The 19,202-nt window shown below is 59.2% G+C and overlaps 1 protein-coding gene and 1 pseudogene across 1 annotated transcript; both read left to right on the top strand.

The window, feature by feature from the left end:
* Positions 1-1,651: 1,651 nt before the first annotated feature.
* Positions 1,652-7,519, top strand: LOC134562765 (Fc receptor-like protein 6; annotated as a pseudogene).
* Positions 7,520-8,949: 1,430 nt separating this feature from the next.
* On the top strand, positions 8,950-15,779 carry LOC134562766 (Fc receptor-like protein 2). Its single transcript, XM_063420271.1, is given in 13 exon segments — positions 8,950-9,066; positions 9,266-9,355; positions 11,689-11,770; positions 12,408-12,428; positions 12,517-12,747; positions 13,060-13,314; positions 13,415-13,696; positions 14,169-14,330; positions 14,333-14,437; positions 14,527-14,829; positions 14,910-15,000; positions 15,503-15,582; positions 15,670-15,779. Coding segments are annotated over 13 exon segments (1,929 nt in total).
* Positions 15,780-19,202: the final 3,423 nt, after the last annotated feature.

Consider the following 19,202-nt stretch of genomic DNA (forward strand, 5'->3'; position numbering starts at 1 on the left):
GCCGTTCTTGCTGAGCCAAGGACATGGGTTCTGTCCTGGGGGGGCACAGCCAGAGGGGCGCTGCTCAGAGGGAAAAGAACTCCTGTGGTGTGGGGATGCCTGGGTCTTGTTCCAGGGTCTTGTCCCAGGGGGGTCCTGGTTCTGGGGGTGCCACGTCCTTGGGGATTGCTGTCCCAGAGGTGGCACATCCTGGGCACCTCTGTCCTGGGGGGACCCTGAGCCTTCCCGCTGTCCTCAGTGGCTCACTGTGACCTCTGGGGTGCCCAAACTTAAGGGGGCACCTGATACAACCTTGCCCTGAGGATGGTAAATGCCAGGCTAAATTTGGTTGAATTCCCTGATGCCAAATTGGCTGAGACAAAATTTTACATCCATGAAATAAAGGAAATAATCTACCCACACAATTTTTCTTCCCAATAAAAATAAACTCAGCAAAAATCAAACTGACAATGGATGAAGTTCTCTAGATGATAGGATCCTTTTAATTGTTGCTCTCCCAACAATTAACTGACAAACAAATAAAACAGAAACAAATCACAGAGAAATGAGACTTTTTGGTTCCCTTGAGGAGCCCATGGGTGCATCCCACAGTCTCAGGGTTATTGTTTCCCTGAGATTTTCCTTGGCGTTGCTGACCCCCAAGGTAATAAGGGTTCTCCCAAGGTTGCTGTTCCCTGGGAGTTTCCCCTGGGTTGCTGTTCCCAGAGGTAATAAGGTTTTCAGTCTTCTCTTTGCCCTAAGTGTTACACACCAGAGGTAGAGACGACAAGCTGAGTCCGCTGGTGCACATTTCCAAGGTTGTTTATTCTTCATTATATCAGCCCTTTTTCAGCTCTGCCAGGCACTTCCCTGGCAGGGTACCTTATCTTAGTTCTGTCTCAGCTCTGTGAGGCATCTCTGCAGAGCAGGACACGCGGCAGACTGGGCGGATCAGAGAGCCCTTCACCTTATGTACGGTACCCTTGACCCAACCACCGTCCGAGACGTATTTTTTATTTACAAAATTTTACCAATACCTACTACCTATACTAACATGTCAGTTCTACTCTAAGCCAGTCTCTGAAACCCAACTCAGCACAAGATGGGGGACGAGAGCAAGAACAGGGAGGACAGGGGCCACTCCCCAATTCCTCCATCTTGTCTCTTCAGCCCCATATGCTAAGAATCCTAATTTCTATATTTATATTCTATAATAAACCATCCACATCCACTACTTATTTTAAATTCTTAGGATTTGTGATTCTTCCTGCATGTGAGTGTTCACTCCCATGGACAGGAATCAGAGTCAGTGTGCTCCTGGGATCTGTGTGGGTCTAACTGACCCCCCTGTACCGATCCCAGACCCCCCTGTCTGGTCTCCAAACCCTCCAGGGAGGCCAGAAGAATATCCTGGACTCCAACACCACAGGAGCATTTCCTTGTGGCTGACACCGACTGTGGAATCTCCTGAGTGTCCAGCAGGTCCATGGCATTGTTCCCTGCCTGCTGGACTCAACCCAGCCCATGGGGAAGGCTTTGGTTGGGCCACATTTAGGAACTCTTCCCATTTCTCTCATTCCCACCCTGAATCTTGATTTACTTCCCATGGGTTCTGCTTTTAAAGTGGAGAAGCTCAGCCCATCCTTGGAACAGTGCACAGGGATCCGTGGAAATGCCCGTGTGTCCATCAGGCTGTGCTTCCCTGGGAAATGCACTCCGCCCTGCCCTGAATTCCCCTGCCTGGGCACTCCCTGCTCCTGCTGGGACACCCCGGCTCCCCAGACCCATGGGTGGAGCCCCTGCTCAATATTTCCACACTTTTCCCTCTCTTCTCGTGTCCCCGTGCAGAACCCAAACATTCTTGCTGGGAGGTTTCAAAGGGCTGCAGGTTTTGTTCAAGAAGAAGGGTCCTGGTCAGGTTGTGGAGCAGATGGGTGTGGGATTTGCAGCACTTCTGGGGCTCTCTCAGTCCCTTGCTGAGAGGGACAAACTGATCCCTTGCTGCATTTCCGGGCTGCTTCCCTCACAGCTGCCCCTGCAGGGGCGGTTTCCAGCCAGCCCTGCTCTCCAAACCATCAAAGGCCCTCCCAGAGCTACTGCTTGGGCTGCCATTGGCTTTTGTGCTTCTTGCAGGGCTGAGCAAGCCACAGGCAGGCCTTTTTCCCCCACACAATTCTCACCTCTGCAGCAGCTCTAAAGCTGCCACAGTCCAAGCCAAGGGGGCAGGGGGGACTCTCAGGTGCGGGCTGCCCCCTGGGGCTGGCCAGAGCAGGGCTGGCCAATGCCCAACCCTGTGCAGTGGGGCTGGGTCGTGGCTGGGCCCCACACTTGGATGGCCAGTGGCTTCCAGGAGGAGGAGTTGGGGAGCTCCTTCCTGCCAATGGGGGCTCCATTCCCCAGCTGCTCTTGCTGGCTCAGACCCTGCAGGGGACCAGCGAGAAGGGAAAAGTCTGGAACCATCCTGGAGCTGCCATTCCCCAGGACAGGACCCCTCTGGCTGGGACGTGTCCCCCTCTGGGACTGGTCCCCCTAGGATGTGTCAGTCCCAGAACAGGGAATGCCCTGAACAGGACATGACCCTCCTGGGTGACCCCTGGACAGACCTCATCCCCCCTGCACAAACAGGATCTTCCTTTTGATGCGTGAAGGAAAGAGTGTTGGGGTGCACAGCCTGACACCCACATCCCCCACAGCCCCCAAATCTCCTCCTGCAGCCCCAGAACCCCTTTTCACCTTCCCCAGTGTCCGCCCAACTCGTTCCCTGCTCAGGAGCTCCCCAGGATCATCAAGCCACAAACTGAGAGGTGCGAAACTGAGGGAAAAAGGAAGGAAATGGAAATGAAGAGAGGGAAAAGCCCCATGGGGGCAGGGGGGACACAGACCCAGAGCCCCTCAGAATCTGCCTGTGGTGACCCCCAAACTACGAGCACCTTGGGTGGGCTGTGCTGGGCTCTGGGTCATCCCAAAATCAGAGGCACCCAGGGAAGGAGCTGCAGCCCACGGGCCCACCCAGCCACTGCCCATCCCTGGGACCCTCATGCCCCTGGGAACTCAGCATTGGGACCCCCATTCTTTATGTTCCCCCTCCCTGGGAGCCCCATCCAAGGACTGCCACTCCCCAAGACCTCCATGGCCCAGGACCCCCATTCCCGAGGAATATTCTCCCCAAATTCCATCCCCTATAATCCCCTTTCACTTTCCAGGAACCTGATTCTCCCAGGACCCCCCTCCATTCTCACGTAACCCTGCATTCCGCCAACCTCATCCCCAGGACCCCCATCCCGTGACACCAAATCCTTGGACCCCACGTTCCCCTGGGACTCCAATCCCTGAGTCCCCACATCCCTGGCTCCCCAAACTCCTGAGCCCCCCACTCCTGAGAAGGTCATGTCCCACCGTGCGCCACCCAGCCTTGTCCCCAGCCTGTCTCCACCCTGTCCTTCCACAGATTGTGGCCACCTACTCGTGGGGATGAGCTGTGACCTTGCTTCCTTCCCCTGCATTCGAAGAGCTGCCACGCAGGGGAGCGGTGGCCACAGCAGCGAGTGACAGCCAGCCTGAATGGCCGGGGACACAGGGATGGCTGGGAAGGTGGCACTGCTCCTGTGGGGTGAGAGCTCCGGGCACGGGCCTGACACAATGGGGATGGGCCCTGATGAGGCAGAAAGTGGTGGGGAGGGGGCACAGGGGGTCTGTGGGGTCCCCTGAGGTCCCCAAGGCCAGCAGGGCCAGTGCATAGGCATGGACACTAGAGTGACCAGGGCTGTGGGGTGGCTTTGGGGACAGGAACAGGGGGACAGGAACAGGGGAACTGGGATGTGGGGACAGGAACAGGGGGAGAGAGATGTGGGGACAAGGATGTGGCAAAAGGAACCTTGGGGCTGGGGCAGCAGTGGGGACAGGGACAGGGGCACAGGGAGGCATGGACAGGGACAAGGGCCACGTACCATGCAGATGGGGCATGGGGACAGGAGCCATGGGAATGGGATCACGGGCACAGGGCCATGGGGATGTGGCTGTGGGGACAGGCACTGTGAGGATGGTGGAGGTGACCTGTGCCAGCATGGGGTGTCCACAGTTTCCCCAGGTCCTGCCTCAGCCCAGGGTGACTGAGGTGTCCCTGTCCTCAAGACCTCCATGCTACACCAGTGTTCCACTGGGGACAGTCTGGGGACAGACACCACACCTCATCCCCTGGGTGCTCCTGTCCCTGCAGGGCCACCCCCACCCAGTCCTGTCCCTTCTCCCTTCCAGCCCAGACCCTCGGCCTCGCTGGTGAGTCCTCAGGGGATGCCGTGTCCCTTCCCCGCTGTCCCCAGCCCCGTGGTGGCCCTGGCAGGCTGGTGTTCCCTGTCACCCGCAGGTGCCCAGACCACCCAGCTCCTGGTGGAGCCCCCATGGACACCAGAAGTGCTGTGGGACCAGGTGACACTGACTTGCCAGGGCTCGAGGACGTCCAGTGCCACCACCTGGTACAAGGACGAGCAGCGGTGGGGGCAGAACAGAGGAGAACACGTCACTGTCACTGAGAGTGGCACTTACACGTGCGACAAACCTAGCAGTGGACGCAGCCCCCCCGTGAGTGTCTTAAATGGTGAGTGGGGATCCTAAATGATCAGGGTGGCCCCTGACAGGTCTGGGTGGGCTCAACTCCATGGGTGGTCTCGCATCCCTCATCTGGCAAGAGCCTGTCCCCTGCACACAGGGACATTCCAGTGCATCCCAGTGCATCCCAGTGGGATGGGACACCCATGGGGACACCTCTGCCACGGGGTTGCTCCTGCTGTCCCTGGGATCCTCCTGTGCAATGGAAACTCCACCCAGATGTCCCTGATGCCATGGACCCCCACCCTGGACCTTTCTCGAGCCCCTCAGTGCCATGGGACCCTCCTGTCCCACAGATCGGCTGGTGCTGCAGGTGCCAGCTCGGCCGCTGCTGGAGGGGGACATGGTGACATTGCGCTGCCGGGGCTGGAAGGATATGTTGGTCTCCAGGGTGGAATTTTACCAAGATGAGAAGGATCCAGGGGGGTCCCTCAGGGGGACCGAGCTGTCCCTGCCCCCCCTGCAGCTGCACCACAGCGGCTGCTACCATTGCAGGGCTCGGTGAACTTGTGGCAGTCACAGTCAGCGCTGGTGACAGTGACAGTGCACGGTGAGCACCGCCACGGCTGGAACTTCAATATCCTGACAGCCTCAGAGCCACTTCCCAGAGGACTCAGAGTCACAGTCCTCCCCTCCCCTCTCCTTCCCAGAGCTCTTCTTGGTGCCAGTGCTGGAGGGTCCCCCTGAAGTCACCGAGGGGTCCCCCCTCAATCTCAGCTGCCTCAGCACCCCCAGCCCCCTGCGGCCCAGAGCCCCCCCCCTCCTGCACCTCTTCTACCGGGACGGGCAGTTGGTGGGGGGCCTGCAGGGGTCCCCGCAGCTCCTGGTGCCCACCGTGGGGGTCTCCCACTCGGGGAATTACAGCTGCCAGGTGCGCTCTGAGGGGGGGGCCGTGCAGAAGAGCAGCGCCCGGCTCGGTGTCACGGTGCGCAGTGATGCACCGGCGGGGCTTGTGACACTGCTGGGCACTGGCTCCCACCTGCTGCTGTTGCACATTGGGGATGAGGACAGCAGCCACACCAGGGCTGGGCCATTGATGGGACATCGTGGCTGACAGCCCCACATTGAACGTCACTGTTCCACGCCAGCGGGACCCTTAGGCTGAGGGTGATCCCACCCACAGCGTCCCCAATTCCACACATTCCCATTACATCTCAAGCCCCCCACACCATCCCCAGCCCACCCCAGGTCACTGCCCCCACCACTGGGTGTCACAGCCCAGGGTCACAGGGACAATCTGGCTCCAGGTGCCCCCACCCAGGACATCCCAGCCATGGATCCCTAATGCCCGCTGTCATACACCACACACCCCACCAGGTCACATTCACCCTACTGAGGGAAACCCTGCCAGGGGAGTGAGACACGGGATTGGGTGATGCCCCTGTTGGTGTGCCTCATCAGACCCATCGCATCCCACCCATGCCATTGCTGCTCTCCACAAGGTGACGGCCATCACCAGCCTTGTACACAGCAGCCTTCATCCCACCCTCACCTCATTCTCATCCCATCCTCATCCCTCACCCCTCATCCATCACATAGCCTCACCCCACAGCACATGATGATCCCCACCACCATGGGGTCACAGTCCTGGGTGGAGACCCTCTGTCTCCAGGTGCCATCACGCAGACTCCCTCATTCCCCCACAGCAGGCGCCAGCCACTCCTCCAACCTCACTCCTGTCTGTGTCCCTGCAGTGCCCGTGGCCAATGCCAACATCACCCCCGGTCCCCTGTCACACCAGGTGCACACCGGTGACCCCGTGACCCTGCGCTGCTCGGTGCAGGTGGGCTCAGCCCCTGTCACCTTCACCTGGCTGCACATTGGGAAGGAGGTGGCCTGGGGTCCCGTCCTGGAGCTTGGGAACGTCACTGTGACACATTCGGGCACCTACCAGTGCATGGCCACCAACCAGCTGGGACAGGATGGGCGTGTTCCGGGCACTCAGCCCCAAGCTGGCCCTGGAGGTGACACCACAAGGACACTGGAACACAGGTGGGATCACAAGGGGTCATTGGAATTGCAGGTCCCCCAGAGTGACAGGTGACCCTGACGTGTCCCTTCTGTCCCCAACAGTGGCCACTGGGATTGGCGGGTCCCTCCTCTTCCTGGTCCTGCTCGTGGGTGGAGTTGTTGGCTGGCGCCGGTGGAACCACATGGGTGGGTGACAAAGGGGGCATCAGGGGCTCTGGGGAGGTGGTGGCCACCGAGAATGTGGGGGTGATGGGCAGCACCCACAGCCCCTGACTTGGGCAGTGCTGAGTGCTGAGGACCTTTGCTCAGGGTCCTCAAGGATTTGGGGTGGTGTTGGAGGGTCATGCAGGAATGTTGGGGGTTCTTTCAGTGACACTGGGGGAATTTGGAGGGTCTCTTCCCCTGCCAGGTTTGGACTTGTGGACGCCCAGGGGGGCAGAGCACTGGTGTGGTTCAGGGGTTCTGGGTGGCACCAGGGATGCTCAGGGGTCCTGGGAGAAATTGAGGGTCCAGTGGGGTCTCAGGATTCCTGAGGGGGCCTTGGGGACCCCACAGTTACCTCTTCCCTCTTTGCAGCTGCCAGGAAGCAGCAGGAAAGGTGAGTGGGGTGCCCAAACCACACTGTCTCCTTTGACCCCAACTCCCCAAGACCTCCCATTCCCCCCACACATCCCCTTTATCCCCACAGGGCCCCCCCGGATTCCCCAGTCCCCCCAGAGGAGGGGGAGGTGCTGTACACCCACATCGTGAGCACCAAGCAGATGGGGGGTGAGTACAGGGTGGGACACACACAGAGGGACACGTCCCCCACGAGTGTCACCCCCACCCAGATCCCACAGCCAGTGTCTCTTGCAGTGACCCCTGCGCCACCACACTCCAGGATCCCCCGGTGACCTACGCGGAGCTACGGGGACCCCACGGGCGACTGCGGGAACTCAATGACATCCATGGGAACGTGCTGTGACACTCGGGGCACGGGTGGGCACTGGGGGGCTCTGGGGGAACTGGGGGGCAGTGGAGGACTCCACCCATGGGTAGCCACTCATGTGAGTCCCCCCCACTGCTCCCGTGGGTGCCCAACATTCACGGGTAGGTGAGCACAAGTGGGGATCACGTGTGGGGCTGCACAGGGCACCCAGAGCTCCCCATGCCCCCAGAACCTCCAAGGCCTTCCCCACCCCCCTTCCACTACCACCAGTGGCTCCCCATTCCACATCCAAGTGCTCCCAGTAAAATCACAGACTTCCCCATTCCCTCCCCACAGTGCTCCCAGTAGCCCCAGGGCCTCCCTATTTCCCCTCCCAGTGCCTCTCCCTTGCTCCCAGTAGATCCAGGTGTTTCCCATTCTGCCTCCCAGCACCCCTGCACTCCCAGAGGCTCTGCAATCCCCCTCTCAGCACTCCCAGTACACCATGGCTCCTCATCTCTCCTCCCAGTGCCAGGGGAACACAGGACTCATTTCCCTGTCATTGGCACCAAAATGCAGCTTTTTTGGTTAAACTGGCAGAAATGTGTTTCTTTGTTCATCTCTGTTGGGCTTTAGGAATGGGATTCTCCAAGTCTGGGTTGTCACTAAAAATCAGGGTCTGCTGCCCCAGCCCCTGGCAGTGGCGGCACAAAAGGCAAAGATCCCAAAGGGCTGAGAGAAGAAAAATTTCCTGTAAACAGCAATGAGAGAACAAAACCAGCAGCAACAGCAACAAGGTTCAGAATCCAAAGGGTGACAAAAGGAACAATTGGCAGGGAGAGCTCCCCAAAAGCAACAAACCATGGACCCTTCCCTCAGCACGATACCTGCACCAGAGGAACCTGCCAAGGCCCTGGAGCTTCCTTACTCTGATGGCCAAAGTGGCCTTCAGGAGGCTCTGGATTCTCTTCTCCTCTGTCCCAAAGCCCTCCTGTGTTGTGTTCCCCACACAATGATGTCATCAAGGCCCTGTGGGTGTTCTGGAGCCTTCCACTTTTCCAGGGCAGCCGGAATGAGCCCATGGCACAGGGTGGGGCTGAGTTTCCAGTCAGTTCCTGGATGCTGTTCCACGTCAAGACAAACCGTGCCGTGCCCTCTGCTGCCAAAGGAATGGTATCCTGCTTGAAAGGTGTCTGCCAAGGGAGGCTGGAACCTCTCCTGGAATGGAAAATATGACCGCCTTCCCTCCAAAGTATTATAACTTCAAAATTACGGGTATTTCAGGCAGAGATATAGGAAAAGGAATAACAGTTCTTTACTAGAATATGTAAAACAAGACAAACAAACAACAACACCGCCAGCAACAACAAACCAAAGCCCAAACCCAGGCCCAGCCCTGTCCCGGCCACAGGCTCTTCCCCTCCGGTGCAGTTCCAGGCATGGCCGGCAGGGGCGCTGGGGGCTCCCGGCCGGGCAGGGCGGGTGCGATGATTCCCCCGCGGCTGCAGGGGGCGCTGTGGCGCGGGCTCGGCCGTCTCTCTCTGTGGTTAGCGAAGACTCCGCCGGCGGGAGAGAGAGAGAAGCTTCCTTCCCTCCCTGACGGGGTGGGGGCAGCGTGGGATGGGGCCACTGCGGATGGCAAAACGGGCTGCAGCAGGAACCCTGGGAGTGGCAGCTGGAACGGCAGGGGAGGCACAGCCCAGGGGGCAAAGGAAGTGTAGCAAAAACTCCAACGCTGTAGCAGGAGCTGTGGGGATCAAGGCTCCTGTTCCAGACTTTTCCATTCTCACTCGTCCCCTGCAGGGTCTGAGCCAGCAAGAGCAGCTGGGGAATGCAGCCCCAGGCAGGAAGGAGATCCCCAACTCGTCCTCCTGCAAGCCACTGGCCATCCAAGTGTGGGGCCCAGCCATGGCCCAGCCCCACTGCACAGGGATGGGCATTGGCCAGCCCTGCTCTGGCCAGCCCCAGGGGGCAGCCAGCACCTGAGAGTCCCCCCTGCCCCCTTGGCTTGGATTGTGGCAGCTTTAGAGCTGCTGCAGAGGTGAGAATTGTGTGGGGGAAAAAGGCCTGCATGTGGCTTGCTCAGCCCTGCAAGAAGCACAGAAGCCAATGGCAGCCCAAGCAGTGGCTCTGGGAGGGCCTTTGATGGTTTGGAGAGCAGGGCTGGCTGGAAACCGCCCCTGCAGGCGTAGCTGTGAGGGAAGCAGCCCGGAAATGCAGCAAATGATCAGTCTGCCCCTCTCAGCAAGGGGCTGAGAGAGCCCCAGAAGTGCTGCAAATCCCACACCCATCTGCTCCACAACCTGACCGGGACCCTCCCTCTTGAACAAAACCTGCAGCCCTTTGGAACCTCCCGGGAAGAATGTTTGGGTTCTCCACATCTGGGGGACACAAGAAGAGAGGGAAAAGTGTGGAAATATTGAGCAGGGGCTCCACACGTGGGTCTGGGGAGCCGGGGTGTCCCAGCAGGAGCAGGGAGTGCCCAGGCAGGGGAATTCAGGGCAGGGTGGAGTGCATTTCCCAGGGAAGCACAGCCTGGGGGACACACGGGCATCTCCACGGTTCCTCTGCACTGTTCCAAGGATGGACTGAGCTTCTGCCCTTTTGGGAGAAGAACCCATGGGAAGTAAATCAAGTTTCAGGGTAGGAATGAGAGAAATGGGAAGAGTTCCCGGATATGGCCCAGCCAAAGCCTTCCCCATGGGCTGGATTGAGCCCAGCAGGCAGGGAACACTGCCATGGACCTGCTGGACACTCAGGAGATTCCACACTCGGTGTCAGCCACAAGCAAACGCTGCTGTGGGATGCACCAATGAGATCCTAAATGGAACCAAAATGCCTCATTTCTCTGTGATTTGTTTTGTGTTTTATTGTGAGTGATTTGCTTGGAGAGCAACGATTAAAAGGATTCCCTCATCCAGACCATTTAATATATTTACAGTTTCATTTTTGCTGAGTTTATTTTTCATTTGGGATAAAAAATGGTGTGGACAAAGATTATTTCGTTTATTTTTTGGATGTAAAATTTTGTCTCAACCACTTGAGCATCAGAGAATTCAAGCAAAATTAACCTGGCATTTACCATCATCAGGGCAAGGTTGTATCAGGTGCCCCCTTTAGTTTAGGCACCCCAGAGGTCACAGGGCCCCACTGGGGACAGCGGGAATGCTCAGAGCCCCCCCAGGACAGAGGTGCCCAGAATGTGCCACCTCTGGGACAGCAATCCCCAAGGACGTGGCACCCCCAGAACCAGGACCCCCCTGGGACAAGACCCTGGCACAAGACCCTGGCGCCCCCACACCACAGGAGCTCTTTTTCCTGTGGGCAAGGTCCCTCTGGCTGTGCCCCCCCCGGACAGAACCCATGTCCTGGGCTCAGCATGAACGGCCTCTTCCTTCTGCTGCAGAAAAGAGAAAGTGAAAATCTTTCATCCCCCACAGCCCCCCAGCCACTGCCTGAACCTCTCACCCCCCTTTTCCCCTTTCGGGGATCCCCCCACCTGTTACCTGCTCAGGTGTTCCCTGGGATGGTTGAGGCAGGGAATGGGGGGCACGGGAAAAAGCCCAGGGCTGTGCGGGGCACAGACCCAGAGTCTCAACCCTGGGGTGCCCCCCTGGCCATCAGCACAATGTGGGGGCTGTGCTGGGCTCTGAGTCACCCCAGAATCTGAGGCACCCATAGAAGGAGCTGGGACCCCTGTGCCCACCCAGCCACCGCCCATCCCTGAGACCCCCATTCCCCTGGGACTCCAACCATGGCACCCCCATTCCCTTGGTCTCTCCTCCTTGGGACTCCCATCCTATCACTCCCATTGCCCAGGATCACCATGGCCTTGATCCCATCCCATGGGCTGCTTCTTTCCCCAGAACCCCTCTTCCCGAGGGTCCCCTTTTTCTCCTTGCACCCCAAATCCTGGGACCACATGCCATGACCCAAAATCCCTGGGGACCATGTTCTCACAGGAGCACCATCCCTGAATCCCCCCAGGCATGGAGACCCCAATTCCCCTGGACCCCCATTCTCGTGGACACATATCCTTGGTTCCCCAGGACCCCCAATCCCCCCACTCCTGGGAACACCATCTCCCAGTGAGTCCCCAGACTGTCCCCTAATGTCCCCAGCCTGTCCCCTCCTGTGTCTCCACCTTTCCCCCACCCTGCCCCCACCAAGGGCCACCTACTCGTGTGGATGAGCTGTGACCTTTCTTCCTTCCTCTGCATCCGAAGAGCCGCCACACAGGGGAGCGGTGGCCACAGCAGCGAGTGACAGCCAGCCTGGATGGCCGGGGACACAGGGATGGCCGTGAAGGTGACACTGCTCCTGTGGGGTGAGTGCCCCGGGCACAGGCCTGGCACCCCGGGGATGGGCCCTGGTGAGGCAGAGAGCGGTGGGGAGGGGCCACAGGGAGTCTGTAGGGTCCCCTGTGGTCTTCAAGGCCAGCAGAACCAGTGCATGGAGGTGACCGGGGCTGTGGGGTGGCTTTGGGGACAGGAACACGGGAACTGGGATGTGAGGACAGGAACAGGGAGGTAGAGATATGAGGACTAGGATGTGGCAAAAGGAAAATTGGGGCTGGGGCAGCAGTGGGGACAGGGACAGGGGCACAGGGATGCAGGGACAGGGACAAGGGCCACGTACCATGCAGATGGGGCATGGGGACAGGAGCCATGGGAATGGGATCACGGGCACAGGGCCATGGGGATGTGGCTGTGGGGACAGGCACTGTGATGATGGTGGAGATGACCTCTGCAAACATGGGGTATCTACAGTGTCCCCATGTCCTGCCTCAGCCCAGGGTGACCGAGGTGTCCCTGTCCTCAAGACCTCTGTGCCACACCAGTGTTCCACTGGGGACAATATGGGGACAGACACCACACCTCATCCCCTGGGTGCTGCTGTCCCTGCAGGGCTTCCCCCACCCAGCCCTGTCCCTTCTCTCTTCTAGCACAGACCCTCGGCCTCGCTGGTGAGTCCTCGGGGGATGCCGTGTCCCTTCCTCGCTGTCCCCAGCCCCGTGGTGGCCCTGGCAGGCTGGTGTCCCCTGTCACCCGCAGGTGCCCAGACCACCCAGCTCCTGGTGGAGCCCCCATGGACACCAGCAGTGCTGTGGGACCGGGTGACACTGACCTGCCAGGGCTCGGGGACCACCGGTGCCACCACCTGGTACAAGGATGGGCAGCGGTGGGGGCAGAACAGAGGAGACCACATCACTGTCACCGAGAGTGGCACCTACAGGTGTGACAGACCTGGCAGTGGGCTCAGCCCCCCCGTGAGAGTCTTAAATGGTGAGTGGGGATCCTAAATGATCAGGGTGACCCCTGACAGGTCTGGGTGGGCTCAACTCCATGGGTGGTCTCATTCCCCTCAGATGGTGAGAGCCTCTGCTGTGCACATGGGGACATTCCAGAGCATCCCAGTGCATTCCAGGGCATCCCAGTGGCACCCCCGTGGCCACATCTGTGCGACAGTGTTGCTCCTGCTGTCCCTGTGATCCTCCCGTGCAATGGAGACTCCACCCAGATGTCCCTGGTGCCATGGACCCCCACCCTGGACCTTTCTCGAGCCCCTCAGTGCTATGAGACCCTCCTGTCCCACAGACCAGTTGGTGCTGCAGGTGCCAGCACGGCCACTGCTGGAGGGGGACACTGTGACACTGCGCTGCCGGGCCAGGCAGGAAACGTCAGTCAGCAGGGTGAAATTTTACCGAGATGAGAAGGATCTGGGGGCGTCCCTAAAGGGGCCCAAGCTGTCGCTGCCCCCCCTGCAGCTGCACCACAGCGGCCGCTACCACTGCAGGGGTTTGGTGAACTTTTGGCAGTCACAGTCAGCGCCGGTGACAGTGACAGTGCAGGGTGAGCACCACCACGGCTGGAACTCCAATATCCTGACAGCCCCAGAGCCACTTCCCAGTGGACTCAGAGTCACAGTCCTCCCCTCCCCTCTCCTTTCCAGAGCTCTTCACAGCACCGGTGCTGGAGGGTCCCCCTGAAGTCACCGAGGGGTCCCCCCTCAATCTCAGTTGCCTCAGCACCCCCAGCCCCCTGCGGCCCAGAGCCCCCCCCCTCCTGCACCTCTTCTACCGGGACGGGCAGTTGGTGGGGGGCCCGCAGGGGTCCCCGCAACTCCTGGTGCCCGCCGTGGGTGTCTCCCACTCGGGGAATTACAGCTGCCAGGTGTGCTCCGAGGGGGGGGTCGTGCGGAAGAGCAGCGCCCAACTCGGCATCACGGTGCACAGTGAGTGCGGGGATGGGCACAGGGAGCCCCCACAGTCCTCCCATCTCCCTCATCCTTGGTCAACTCTCTGCCTACCACCCTGCCTTCTCAGGTCTCTCCCTGGGTCCTCCCATCACCTTCCCTGGTGCCTGCATCCCTCACCAGGTCCCCTCACCCCTCCCTCGCTGCACCTCTCCCATTCGGAGGTCCCTCCATTGTCCACAGGTCCCACCATCCCTCTCTGGGTCCCCAGAATTTTCCCTGTGGTTCCCTTCAACCCTCTCCATCTGCCCCCTGGCTGAATCTCCCACCCTTCCCTGGGGTCGCTTCCAGCCCTTTCCAATCCTCCCCGACATGTCTGGGCCATGTTCTTCCTTACTTGGGTCCCCCCACCCTTCTCTTGTCCTCTCCCTCCCTGAGTCCTTCATTGCTCCCTGCTGTCCCCCACTCCTCCCATGTCCCAAGTCCCTCCTATGTCATCTCCCACCCACAGGGGTCCCGCCCTCGGGGGTGTCCCTGTCAGCACAGCCCCCTGGGGGACAGGTGGCACTGGGGGACCGCCTGGTGCTGAGCTGCATGGTGACCACAGGGACAGGTCCCCTGTCCTTCACCTGGCACCGAGGGGGCTCAGGGGCACCACTGGACACCGGCCCCCACTGGAGCTGCACCACACTGGGGACAATGACAGCAGCCATTGTCACCAATGTGTCAGCAATGGGGAGAGCATGGCCGAGAGTGTCCCCCTGAATGTCACTGTCCTGGGTGAGAGAGACCCTTGGGCTGGGGGTGACCCCACCCTCGGCAACACACTCCCACCTCTGCCGATCCCACCCTTGTCTGTTTCCCCACAGTGCCCGTGGCCAATGCTACCATCACCCCCGGTCCCCTGTCACACCAGGTGCACACCGGTGACCCTGTGACCCTGCGCTGCTCGGTGCAGGTGGGCTCAGCCCCTGTCACCTTCACCTGGCTGCACAACGGGCAGGAGGTGGCCCAGGGTCCTGTCCTGGAGCTTGGGAACATCACTGTGGGACATTCAGGCACCTACCAGTGCATGGCCACCAACCAGCTGGGACAGGATGGGCACCGCGTGTTCCAGGCACTCAGCCCCAAGCTGGCCCTGGAGGTGACACCACAAGGACACTTGAACACAGGTGGGGTCACACAAGATATTTGGGATTGCAGGACCCCCAGAGTGACAGGTGACCCTGACATGGCCTTCTGTCCCCAGCAGTCCCAGCCACTGGGGTTGGCTTGTTCCTCCTCTTCCTGGTCCTGCTTGTGGGTGGAGGTGTTGGCTGGCGCTCGTGGAACCACATGGGTGGGTGACAACGGGGGCAACAGGGTTCTGGAGAGGTGGTGGGCCATCGAGAATGTGCGGGTGATGGGCGGCAGCCACAGCCCCTGAGTTGGGCAGTGCTGAGTGCTCAGGACCTTTGCTCAGGGCCCTCAAGGACTTGGGGTGGTGTTGGAGGGTCATGCAGGAATGTTGGGGGTTCTTTCAGTGATCCTGGGGGAATGTGGAGGGTTCCTCTCCCTTCCAGGCTTGGGCTTCTGGTTACCTAGGGTGGCCGAGCACTGGTGTGGTTCAAGGGTTCTGGAGGGCATCAGGGATGCTCAGGGGAGCTGGGAGAAATTGAGGGTCCAGTGGGGTTTCAGGATTCCTGAGGGGGCCTTGGGGACCCCACAGTTACCCGTCCCCTCTTTCCTTTGTAGCTGCCAGGAAGCACCAGGAAAGGTGAGTGTGGGGCTCAAACCACACTGTCCCCTTTTACCCCAACACCCAAAACCTCCCCTTCTTCCCGAACATCCCCTTTATCCCCACAGGGTCCCCTCGGATTCCCCAGTCACCGCAGAGGAGGGGGAGGTGCTGTACACCCACGTCATGAGCACCAAGCAGATGGGGGGTGAGTACAGGGTGGGACACACACAGAGGGACACATCCCCTACGAGTGTCACGCCCACCCAGATCCCACAGCCAGTGTCTCTCGCAGCGTCCCCCCACGCCACCACACTCCAGGATTCCCCGGTGACCTACGTGGAGCTGCGTGGACCCCACGGGCGACTGCGGGAACTCAGTGACATCCACAGGAACATGCTGTGACACTTGGGGCATGGGTGGGCACTGGGGGGCTCTGGAGGAACTGGGGAACAGTTGGAGGACCCCACACATGGACAGCCATGCGTCTGAGTCCTCTCCACTGCTCCCGTGCTTGCCCAAAATTCACGGGTCGGTGAGCACAAGTGGGGGTCACATTTGGGGCTGCACAGGGCACCCAGAGCTCCCCATGCCTCCAGAACCCTCAAGGATTTCCCCACCCCCCTTCCACTACCACCAGTGGCTCCCCATTCCACATCCAAGTGCTCCCAGTAAAATCACAGACTTCCCCATTCCCTCCCCAGTGCTCCCAGTAGCCCCAGGGCCTCCCTATTTCCCCTCCCAGGGCCTCTCCCTTGCTCCCAGTGGATCCAGGTGTTTCCCATTCTGCCTCCCAGCACCCCTGCACTCCCAGAGGCTCTGCAATCCCCCTCTCAGCACTCCCAGTACACCCATGGCTCCTCATCTCTCCTCCCAGTGCCAGGGGAACACAGGACTCATTTCCCTGTCATTGGCACCAAAATGCAGCTTTTTGGTTAAACTGGCAGAAATGGTGTTTCTTTGTTCATCTCTGTTGGGCTTTAGGAATGGGATTCTCCAAGTCTGGGTTGTCACTAAAAATCAGGGTCTGCTGCCCCAGCCCCTGGCAGTGGAGGCACGAAAGGTCAAGATCCCAAAGGGCTGAGAGAAGAACAATTTCCTGTAAACAGCAAAGAGAGAACAAAACCAACAGCAACGAGGTTCAGAATGCAAAGGGTCACAAAAGGAAAAATTGGCAGGGAAATCTCCCCAAAAGGAACAAACTCTGGACCATTCCCTCAGCACATTTCCTCCAGGAGAGGAACCTTTTAAGACCCTGGACCTTCCTTGCTCTGATGGCCAAAATGGCCTTCAAGGGACTCTGGATTCTCTTCTTCCCTGTCCCAAAGCCCTCCTGTGTTGTGTTCCCCACACAATGATGTCATCAAGGCCCTGTGAGTGTTCTGCAGCCTCCCACTTTCCAGGGCAGCCAGAATGAGCCCATGGCACAGGGTGGGGCTGAGTTTCCAGTCAGTTCCAGGAGCTCTGGATGCTGCTCCAGGTCAATGCAAACTGTGCCGTGCCCTCTGCTGCCAAAGGGATGGTATCCTGCTTGAAAGGTTTCTTCCATGGAAGGCTGGAACCTTTCCTGGAATGGAAAATATGACCACCTTCCCTCCAAAGTATTATAACTTCAAAATTACAGGGATTTCAGGCAGAGATATGGGAACAGGAATAACAGTTCTTTACTAGAATGTGTATAACAAGACAAACAAGCAACAACAGCACCAGCAACAACACACCGTAGCACAACCCCAGGCCCAGCCCTCTCTCGGCCACAGGCTCTTCCGCTCTGGTGCAGTTCCGGGCACGGCCAGCACGGGCGCTGGGGGCTCCCGGCCGGGCAGGGCGGGTGCAATGATTCCCCCACAGCTGCAGGGGGCGCTGTGGCGTGGGCTCGGCCGTCTCTCTCCATGGTTAGCGGAGACTCTGCCAGGGGGAGAGGGAGAGAAGCTTCCTTCCCTCCCTGACGGGGTGGGGGCAGCAGGGAACGGGGCCACTGCGGATGGCAAAACGGGCTGCAGCAGGAACCCTGGGAGTGGCAGCTGGAACGGCGGGGGAGGCACAGCCCAGGGTGGCAAAGGAAGTGTAGCAAAACTCCAAAGCTGTGGCAGGAACTGCAGAGCTCAGCTGGGACAGGGGTGACAGGTTAAAGTGTAGCAAAAATCCCAAAGCAGCGGCAGAAATCATCGGACATGGGCAGTGAAAGCCGAGCTCCCGCAAACAGCTGCTGCACACAGCCAGGAGACGCTCCCTCAGGGAAGGGAAGTGGCTCTGGGTCCCAGGTTCTCCCCTGAGGCACCTGAGTATATGGTGAGGGTCCTTTGCAGTGAGATCGGGTGTTGGAATGTCCCAGTTCAAGAAATGCTCTTATGAACAAAGCCTCACTCATGGCAGGAGAAGCAGGGAAGGGTGGGACTGCGCGGTGGCAGCCGATTGTCCCCTGGGCAACAGCAGCCCTGTCCCACCTCCGGTGCCAGCAGCAAGAGAGAGAGGAGTCGAGCCCAGCTCCTCAGCCCCAGCCAAAATCTCACGGTCTGTCTGCCCTTCCCAAGAGAAGTTGTTCTTGCACCCTCAGCAGCCCCATAGCAGAAGGGTGCTGGGAGAGCCCAGGGCAGAGATTGAGTTGTGGAATTGCCTCTGTCTGCACAGCAGCTCTGCCAAAGCCCAACGATGCCCTTTGGGCTTCCTGAAATCCCCTCCCCTGAGAGAATCAGTGCCAAGGATTCCTGGGGCAGACTCTGATATCATAGAAAAGGAGATGTGTGACATCAGAGAGTGGGCTGTGACATCACAGGATGGCTATATGACATCCTAGGGGCTGGGGGTGAGAAGCCCCCCAGGGTTTACAGTATAAGGGAGATTACATGAGGTTGTTTTAAGGTGGGGAGGGCAGAGACAACCCCACAACCCCCCATAACGGCCCCAATCCTCCATTCCTTGAAGCATCCCAGAGCTGGGAACCAGGGGACAGACAAGACCCTCCAGCTGAGACACTTGTGCCACCCCCAAACGTCTCCTCTCTGTCCACAACACCCAAGGATAATCCTGCCCCCTGTGCCCCAGGACTGAGATGGAAAACTGCAGCTTTTTCCCTTGGGAAAAAATGGCTGATTTGGCTCCAAATTGCAGCTGTATGGCTGAGACTGCCCAGATCTGTAGTGGCTGAAAATGTTGGGGCTTGCCCCATGTCTCTCCTGATCCCCTCTATATCCCTTACAGAGCTTCTGTCCTGAGGGCCTGGGACCCTTTGGGTTTCTTCGGTTTTGAGAGAAAACCTGTTCCAGACTCCTCCATTCTCACTCGTCCCCTGCAGGGTCTGAGCCAGCAAGAGCAGCTGGGGAATGCAGCCCCAGGCAGGAAGGAGCTCCCCAACTCCTCCTCCTGGAAGCCACTGGCCATCCAAGTGTGGGGCCCAGCCACGGCCCAGCCCCACTGCACAGGGATGGGCATTGGCCAGCCCTGCTCTGGCCAGCCCCAGGGGGCAGCCAGCACCTGAGGTTGCCCCCTGCCCCCTTGGCTTGCATTGTGGCAGCTTTAGAGCTTGACTCTTGACTCGTTTTCTCAAAGTTCGTGCCTGTGCTGAATTTGCCACCTTGGGCCACTGCCCAGGAGAACCGTCGTGCCCTCTGCAGACCTGGGACAATGGTGACTCTTTCTTTGCACAGATGAAACTTGCAAAGCACTAATCTTCTCTTGAGTGAGATGAAAGGACAGAGTGAAAACACGAGGAGAGACAATATGAAGATATCAAAGTCAGAAAAGGAGGAGTTGAATCTTAGCTGGGAAGGGAAGGAGAAGATGCCTTGGCTTTAGGCTGAAAGTCTTTTGTAAGCCATGGTAATGGAC

This window comes from Prinia subflava, chromosome 31 (genome assembly GCF_021018805.1).
Source record: "Prinia subflava isolate CZ2003 ecotype Zambia chromosome 31, Cam_Psub_1.2, whole genome shotgun sequence".
Classification (NCBI taxonomy): domain Eukaryota; kingdom Metazoa; phylum Chordata; class Aves; order Passeriformes; family Cisticolidae; genus Prinia; species Prinia subflava.